The 9,560-nt window shown below is 44.3% G+C and overlaps 1 protein-coding gene across 1 annotated transcript; it reads left to right on the forward strand.

Moving 5' to 3' along the window:
• The first annotated feature begins 6,838 nt into the window (after positions 1–6,838).
• LOC117853196 (uncharacterized) lies at positions 6,839–8,109 on the forward strand. The gene has a single exon (XM_034735572.2). It carries the CDS (start codon positions 7,227–7,229, stop codon positions 7,773–7,775), a length of 549 nt encoding a protein of 182 aa, XP_034591463.1. The 5' UTR covers positions 6,839–7,226; the 3' UTR covers positions 7,776–8,109.
• Positions 8,110–9,560: the final 1,451 nt, after the last annotated feature.

A 9,560-nucleotide genomic window follows, 5' to 3' on the forward strand; every position in this document is an offset into this window, starting at 1 on the left:
AGGGTCTGGTAGACCTACCTGATTTAGTTTAAGAAGTGATTGTCTGCAAGAAATGATTATGTTTCTAAAAATGATTCTATATGATTTTCTAGGTTAAATTTTAAATATGAAGTTATACTGAGCATGAGTGAATCAGGAGAAGCAACTTTTTAAACTAAACCCCCAGCCTCTTTGTTCATTCCAGAGAATCACTTTAAGGAATTAGTCTTGAATTACTTCTTTACAACAAATTGTTTACGGAGCTCCTTTTGGATTCAGCTTAGAAGCTGCTCTGTTAAAAGGATACCGAGTGTTGGAAATTTTTGGAAAATCGTATAGGTTAATGGGATACAATAAATAAATAAATAAACCAAGTAAAAGCCAGTGTGCTGAAGCAAACTTTGCACAGGAATAAGCCACAAAATAATCAAACACATGGTATGCAAATCAAAAACCTTCCCATTCCTTCAATTCTCACAAAAAAAGTACAAGACTAAGTATGGTGATGACAAGTAGCCCTTGAGTCCATAGTGTAAGGATATGTGAATTGCAGACATTTTCCCTATCACTTTAAGCCTTTTGGGTTAAACTAGTCGGTGCATGCAAACTCTACATGGTATCATGGTCAGGTCTTGAGTTCGAATTCTAATGGGAGCCATTAAATAAAATAATAGCAATTGACCCCTATTTTCATGTTTGAGTCCTAAGGGAGCGTGGACGTGAGCTTAACCTTCGGGGTTCAACTGGCTAGTGCATGCAACATAATACCTATGAAGCATCTGACAGAAAATATATAGAACATACTATAACTCCAACTAAATATTAACATCTAAATTGTTCGAGTCTCAAAGTTAAAAAGTTGAATTTTATCTTTGACAGATCAGCTGCTACTACAAAAAACTGAAATTAAATGTCACAGTGAAATTAAATATAGCTAACATTTCAAATAGAGTCAAGATGATAAATAGCTTCCGCAACAGCTTTTGCTCTCCAGAAAGGCTTTCTGTGTCACGGCATGGTCTCCAAAAACCGCAATTAAGAATACTGCACCCCTTGGCAAGTACCATGTTTGAAACAAAGACTGCTGGTATTGAACAAGAATTAGTTCGTTGCTGCTATCACTATTAGACGATTAAGCAAGAATAAATAAATATACTCTCTTACAAAGTTATGCAATCCCATTCTATATTTCCACCATTCCATGTCTCCTCTCATCTCCACATTTTTTAACAATCTAAGGATCATCATTCATCATTCATAAACATAAAGTAAATTCGAAATCTTAATTATGTAACAACGAGCCATGTGTTGTGTCTGAAACAGGGAGAGTACCTCATTTGGTTGTTTTTCCGAGCATTCCACTAAGGACCTGTACTCCTGTAGAAATATGATGTAGCATCGAAAGAGAAAAACATTGCACAGGTTTGACTTAGCAAAAAAGAAGAGCATAGTTTTTCGATTTTCGTAGATGGTGTCATTAATGTCCATTCCGTAGTCTGTAATGTGTTTCTATCAATGTTACTCAGAAGATGCCTACTTATCTTAAATTAATTTTTCGTAGAACAGATGCTTCTTAACAAAAAAAAAAATTGTTGATGCCTTCCACAAATGATGCCTCGAGGTCCAGATTTCTTTAATCCACGGTTCCACTATTGTTTCAAGAGAAAGGTTTATTGTCTTCTTGAAAGTTGCAATATTCCAACCCATAAAACTTTTCCTTTTTTGTGTTTGTCGATTCCAACATCTCTCTTTCCTTTAAATATATATGCACATCCAGTAAGTAAGAAACATGGATTGAGACAAAGATGACATCAAAGTAATATAGGCTCTCAATCCTCTCATTACACAGGAAATTTTCAATCCTTCCTTTTCAAGCTTCACCTGCAGCTTGTATACATTGGACACAGAACTATATCATAACCAAGAAACTAACCATTCGGCCAAAAATAGCTGCATCTAATGGTCAGAAGCCCAGAACCATGCTAAAATTATGTTATTATGTCCAACTTGTGATGAGGACTTTACTTAAATAGCAAAGGAAAACAACACATCATTAACTCAAAGTGGATCCACTTTGGCCACAGAAGGGAGCTAATTATCCAATAATTACACTGCTCGTTTACCTCTCCTATTTTACTCTCACTCTTCAACAGAAAATGAAATCATAACAAGTATCGACAACATTTACAATATCAGGGAGCAGAACAGATGGCGCTGACTTAATAATCCAGGGGAAAAAGGATCAAAATCGGTGAGCAAACTTGTTGTTCCGGAATCTGCTCGCACAATTGGCCGGGATCGGAAATTCCGCGCTCAATCCGTTGCTTGTTCTTTCGGTAGCCTTCTTTCATTTCCGAATTTGCTTGCGAGCAGTCCTGGCACTGACAAAACAACCAGCTTGAAGCGACGCCACGGCCAACAAAATCGAGGGTCAGGCCACCAAGCGCCGTCGCCTCCGGAGCCTGGCGCCACGCGGCCCTCAAAACTAAACAAAAACGCCAAACAAATGGCAATATGCAATTGCACGCGGGGAAACTAAGAGAAGAGGACGCGCAGACGTGGTGGCGTCCTGGAGAACGTTAGGGACCATGAGGCGCTCGCCGTCTCCGTCTCCCCACTTCCCATGGCAATGCGGCGCGGCGGCGGCCGGCGGCGGGTGAGGCGGAATCCCAACGGCTTGAGTTACGCAGATGGGCATGGGCCCAGAGTACTGGGGGCTCTTGACCCGATAGAAGTTTGGGCTGATCAGCCCAATAAGAAGTAAAATCCGCCCAGAATGACAAATCTGTATTTGCACCTGCTAGAGTAAGCCCAGCCCTAAAGAATGTCAAATGAAGCTCAAGTAGTCCAAATGAAAAAAGAAAGAAAGATCTTTGGAAGCCGCCTCCTGCAAACAAGTGGGCGCATGTCCTAGTCCCAACGTCAACTTCCGTGCGTGTCCCCGCTTCGCTTCGGCTCTCATTTTCACCGGATGATCGATCGAGCCACCCCGGCCCTACCCCCGCGGTAGACAAAGACACACAGGGCGGCGAACCTAGTCTCATCCCTGTGGAGATTGAAGTTTTTTCTCACAGCACGGAGGACTGATCGTCCATGCATGTGGTGACTACAAATGGCAATTTGGTAGCAGTACTTAGTGTAGTAGTAGACTTAAAAAACTGCAGGCCTGGTAATACAGTAATGAACTGCGATCATGACGAGACCCAGTGGGCGCGCTGCAAAGTAATTAGGGAAATCGATAGCTTTCGTTCTCCGGACGGATGCTGATGGCTCGCGGCAATAAGAATGCCCAGCTTGCTGGGAACGTGGACGCCATCGAATTGACCATCCTCCGATCCTCCTCCACCGGAGGCGGGAAACGAAGCAGGCCGCGGCCACGGCCAGAGAGCAGCACATGATCCTGACGCTTCCGCACGGCCTCGCGCGTCGAATCCCCTGTCGTCCCAAACCAACGCCAAGTCGCGAACGAACCGAGGCCACCCACGCCACCAACAACCCTGGTAACCGCGGCCGCGCGCACGCCCCCCACGAAAACCGGCAGCGCCAGCAAGCGCTGCGGGCGTCGGTTTCTGTAACTCCACCCACCCGACGGGAGAAGAGCGGCCGAGCCCGGCCGTTCGCCCGCTCGGCACCGTGGCGTGCGCGCGCGGCCGCCCTGGGACGACTTGATCGAGCCCGGAGGCGGGCGATCGCGGCTGCTTGTGTGGGCCTCCATCGCGACGACGTACTGTGCAGGCGCCGTGCTAGCTTGTGTTTCGATTCGTTCGATGCATGGGAGGCATTTCCGTACGGGCTCCTGCTACCGACATGCCCCGGTCCATTTGTTGTATATGACAACACATAATTTGACTGCCCAAGTTCAAATTTGTTTACACAAATTAGTTCAACAAAAATATATGAGTTATTTCCACAAAATGTATACCATTGGATCTGTATGCCTGCTAATGTTATGATTTTTGTAACTACTAGTACTCTATATCATTTGACAATTCCACACATAAAATTTGGTTTTCCACAGTCAAACTAGGTACAATCTTACAAGCAGGGTCGAAAACCTCGGTACATATATCATTTGACAATTCCACACATAATATAAGACACTGTAGTTACTCCAAGAGAGTTATACCAAACGTGATTTTCTGAAATAAATTAAGGCATTGGGAGTTGAGAAAAAACTACATTAATTTTGCTGACTCACCTCTCGCATAGGGAATTGCTTTCGGCTATATATAGGAGTTGTTTGGTTCTTCAGAACCTCCTAAAATTCCTATCACATCGAATATTTATTTAGATACTAATTAGGAGTATTATATAGATTAATTATAAAACTAATTGCACAGATGGAGGCTAATTTGCGAGACGAATCTATTAAGCCTAATTATTCCATGATTTGACAATGTGATGCTACAGTAAACATGTGTTGAAGATGGATTAATTAGGCTTAATAGATTCGTCTCGCGAATTAGCCTCCGTCTGTGTAATTAGTTTTATAATTAGCTCATATTTAGTCTTTCTAATTAGTCTTCGAATATTCGATGTGATATGAATTTTAGTCCGGACTAAAGATCCAAACACCCCCTTCTCATTTCTTATGGAGAAAAACTTTCAGCTCTACTAAATGGACCCTAAACATGAACGGAAGGTGTACTTACCTTTCCATTAATGGTTTGCATGAATATTCCAACACATATTTATCTATGTCTACTTGTACACATGTTACAGTGAGTAGCCGGCCTGTAGTGACATCCATTCCTCTAAAAGTCGCACCACGGCTACACTACACGCATTGTACCGGTGCGGTGCTTTGTGTTCGATTCGTTCAGTAGGGCGATTTTCCGTGCTTCCATGGCAGCATTATTGCCTCACTCGCTCGCATGTTCTACAGTGACAGCATAAAAGTCAATCGATCGCATGGAACAACTAGAATGCACACGACAACAATCAGGACAGGTAGCTAGCAGCTAATAAGTACATGACAGTACAACAATGCTGCTAGAACCTCAAAATCTTAACTAATTAACTATACAAGAAAAGTACGCCCACTTCTGCTGCCTTTCTGGGAGGTGTACGTGTTCTAATACAACAAAAGTCCTAGGTGTGCCCCTACCATCTGTGAGACTTTGCTTCACTCGTGACGTCCCTCTTAGCTTCCGACAAAAGTCAACCATTCCTCTAAGAAAGGTATATACATGCCTTTTCTTTTTACTATGTACATTTTCTTTATTGATGCCCGATTGTGAGTGTGTACTGTGTGTCATTATTTCAACACATAGTCGCTTAGGGCAAGTACATTGGTGTTGTCTAATAGGCGGTCTCATGCATTGACACGTAATCTTGAGACGATTCAACAGGCAACCCATACAATGGGTTGTCCTATAAGTTGTCTGGTGGTGGTATATAATTCCTTAATTTGTGCATAAGAAAAATAAAATATTATGAGTTGCATGGCAACAATAACTCGTACAATGGTTGTTAAGTTGTCTCGTAGTCCTACAATTTAGCTTATGAGGTGGTTGTTTCGCGAAGCAACGACCTCTTTCTCTCTCCTCGCTCTCTCTCCTCCACATCATCAAAAATCCGACGTGGCACTGCATGAGACGACCTATGAGACCGCTGTCGTGTAGCAATGTACTTGCCCTTAGCCCGAACTAATTAGTTTGTCTTTAATGTCAGGTAATGGCCATACACTTGACACTTCTCCGGGAGAAAGATGATCTGCCTCGGTTAGTTTCGCCTACATGCAAGCTGCGCAACGCATGTCATCGTGTCCAGTACTCCTGGGCTCCTGGCTAATGTCAACTTGCGCGTGAATATTGTTGTGTGGCTCCGTTCAGTTCTCCTTTTCACCAGACGAGAGAAATTTCTTTGTGCAACTAGTAGTATCAGTCGGCACACTGAAGCGACTGGCGATAAATGCAGGGTCAGAATGGGTGATAGTTCCCTCACGGATGGATCGCTCCTGCCTCGCTTTCACCTCTCTCACTACTCCACCAGACCAGAGAGCGGGGATTATTCAGCAAATGCTTACAGTTGTTTATCGCCTAGCATGCCGCGCGTGGGGAAAGCCGGAAACCACCCTCCCAAAACCAGCGGAATGCCGCGCGCCGCCGTCGAGACGAAACCGAAGGAGGCCGCCGCGGGGGAAGATGGAGCCGCCGCCGCCCGTGCGCACGCCGGGACGTTTGCTAGCTGCCGGCGGCCGTGCGTGAGACTCTGACAGAGAGGTGCCTATATTCTCGCGCACGCGAGAGGCCGGGAGCTCGATCGGAAACTAAACTATTCCTCGCAACTAGCGTTTCCGTGCGGGCCGGCCGACCTCGCGGCGAGACCTACGCACCTGCCGGTACTCTCCGGTCAGTGCCGAGTGCTCGATTTGATCGGAACGAACGAGATATTTCTGTGCTTATTTTTTTAACATTCACAAGTGAATGTCGACGACCATTTCTGTGCTTATTACTACTGCACCTTACCAGTTACCGATTGTACGGTGTTTTAGACGAAGGAAGTAGAAGTCTAATCTCTCTGGCGTCTGCACCAACTAGAACAGGTGGTCACGGCCATGCTAAGTGAGGCAAGAATAGATCATGCTACAAGATATGTAATTGCTGATTAAGTATAAATGTAAGCATGTGTACAAGTCAATCAACTACCTAAATCCCACATGGCAATCAAGTGCTACATACCTATCTCAGCAAAGTACATGCATGCTACAGCAACACACACCACATCATGTTAAACTAATCACCCCCCTTCCATGCGGGCATTTGCTATTTGAAAAGTGCACCCACACCTGCTGTCCTTTCTGGACGTGTACATATTCTAACACAACCCCTGACCCCCTCACTAAAACAACACGAACGATGTTACCGTAACATCTTTCCTCTAAAAGTCTCTCAAAGGGTATACGCCTTTTTGTACGTATCCCCTGAGGCACACTTGCGCTGACGCTCATCCTTTGTATTTCAAAACTTGAAAATTGGTTCTCCTCCCCTCTCCCCCTTCTACGATTCCAAACTTGTATATAAACAACCTAGCTCCTCCCATCCTACTCCCCCAAAACACCATAGCATCTTCGTCTTCATCGTCTCTCTGCACCATCTCCATCTCTGCACCATCTCCATCTCCGCTTCACTTTCTCCCTCCTTGTCCTTGCCTTCGCCGTTCGAGCGAGCTCTAGCATCCCTCTCTCTGCCTCTCTATCCACGCCCGCATCAGTGGGGGAGCACCACGGCTTGAGCACATCAGCCATGCCGGCGGCGGCGCGTGGGGGCTCGCACACGGCGACGCCGACGACGCGGCCCAAGATAAAGATCATCCACATCATTGCGCCGGAGATCATCAAGACCGACGTCGCCAACTTCCGGGACCTCGTGCAGCGGCTCACCGGCAAGCCCGTCCCGTCTGCCAGCGCGGCGGTCGGCATGGCAACAACGACATCACCGCCGGTACAGGAGGAGGAGAAGGGGACGACCAAGAAGAGGCCGGCGCCGGCTGCGGTGACGACGACAACGACGGAGAGGAGCGATTTCACGGCGCAGCAGGAGCCCAGCAAGAAGAGGAAGATCAAATGCGAGGTGAAGGTGGAGGAAGGAGGTTTCGGTGACTATTACGACCTTGCTGATCGCAGTAGCGACCTGTGGATGGATCTCAACCCGGGAGGCTTCCTGAGCTTCTTGGAGGAGGAGGCCGACGTCTTCCAAGGTCTGGTTGCCGCCGATGACTTCCTTCTGCCTCTCGGTTCATCAAGGCTGGATTTGGTTGGTGAAATGTACGCGTCAGGATTCATACAGGCCTAGAGCTTTGAATTCTTGCGTATTTGTTCCTTTTTGTGCCGTGATGGATTTTTTGCACTTTGGTCGAGAGAGTTCGGCCGGTTGAATTGTTTTGTATTTCTTTTTGTTTAGATGAACACGTTAGTGTTGGAAGTTCTTGCACCCCCAATGATGTGAGCGTAAGGGGATTGGTGTATGGAAGGATTGGTCATTTGCGTGCTCACATTTCTGATAGTGAATGGAAGGAAACGTAAGCACCCAAATGACCAATGTAGGTGGATGAAATCAGAACGGTGATGCGAATAATGATGTGTATGTAAGGGTGACTGGATGGTGAAATCATACAAGGATTGATCAATTTGAGGAGGGTGCTTCAATTTTCTTTTTTCTTTTGAAAAAAGAAAATAAAAGAAGATAATTGTCTGGCTGTGTACTGATCAATACGTAACTAAGTTGTGAAAGTGACCCACCAGGAAATTAAATAAGAACAGGGACCCTTGCAACTGGATCATATATAATGATAATTGACCTACTATTTGCACATTGTTGCAAACTTGCAATCCTGCTTGATCATCATTCTACCATCGAGGGAACTGAAAAGCTGGTCTATCCTGCATAAGATCGACCTCCATATGGTTCCACAAATTAGATCGCTGATCTTTCGTGGGTACCGATTTATTTAAGTGTTCCTTTCAGTGGAGCCTGGACCAAATAATACTCTGATTCACTTTTTTAAGTTTATCTATCGCAAAGGATGTGAACAAACAAGTGGTTATAAATGTATGCGAAGATGATAATTTCCTTGGTGGGATTTTTTTTCGTCATTCTTCTATTTAAAGTCTTTGTTAGTATTGATGGGTGTTGTGATTAACAATATGCAGAGGTGTGTAAGCTGGCTGGCAGAAAATGACACTTCTATAAGGTAATGTGTCCCTAGGCCCTTAGGTTGCCTATTTTATTAGTACTCTATGTTCTGCTATCTTAAACAAGATCCAGTGGTGTTCTTTTATTGAGTCTAAATTAGGAAATATTTTAGGGGTCCTGAAGGATAATATATAAATTCATTAGCAAAAGAAAGTTATGTATGAATAAATTTAATTATCTACTTATTTCCACTTAGCACCATGTCAGACAATACACAAGAAAAAACATGGTTCTTTTATGACGCATCTTATCCCCAGAAAAAGAGCCTAGCTTGGATATTATGTGCAATGACCAGGTTCCCATCTCACTTTCTGCCTTTAAATGCGTGGAAAAACTGCTTTCAGCATTAAGTAAGAGTGCTCAACTTACCTCTCTGAAAGTCCCATTCATCGCCTTTGTCTGCAAATATGTTACTTTTGTCTAGCTGCCAGTTTCATGGTTTAATTCGGTGTGGTGTTAAATACATGCATCTCCCATATTTCATATGGATCTTTAAAATTTTTAACTGTTGAGGCTCTTTTGCACCATTCCCAATATCCATATCCCTCTCAACCCAAGAGTCCAAGATGTTGGATATCCATCACAGTCCCACCTTTTAGAAACTCCAAATATCAATGCAGGTATCAACTATGTGCCATGCATGTATCAACTATGTGTCCAAAAAGGGTCTTTTGGGCTGGTGTTTCTTTGTTTTGTAGTAAACAGTTGTCTCCACCCAACCACCAGGCAGAAAGGTTAGCTTTAGAAAATTGTACTAGTGGATTCTTTTTAGTCAATTTCAGAAGTCAGACACACAGAATGCTAAATCAGCTGTCCTTGTTCTAAAAGGAGAATTTGTGTGTGGTTTCTGAACATTTTAGGGGCAGTTATTTCCTCTGTGAACTA

Source organism: Setaria viridis, chromosome 4, assembly GCF_005286985.2.
Source record: "Setaria viridis chromosome 4, Setaria_viridis_v4.0, whole genome shotgun sequence".
Classification (NCBI taxonomy): Eukaryota; Viridiplantae; Streptophyta; class Magnoliopsida; order Poales; family Poaceae; genus Setaria; species Setaria viridis.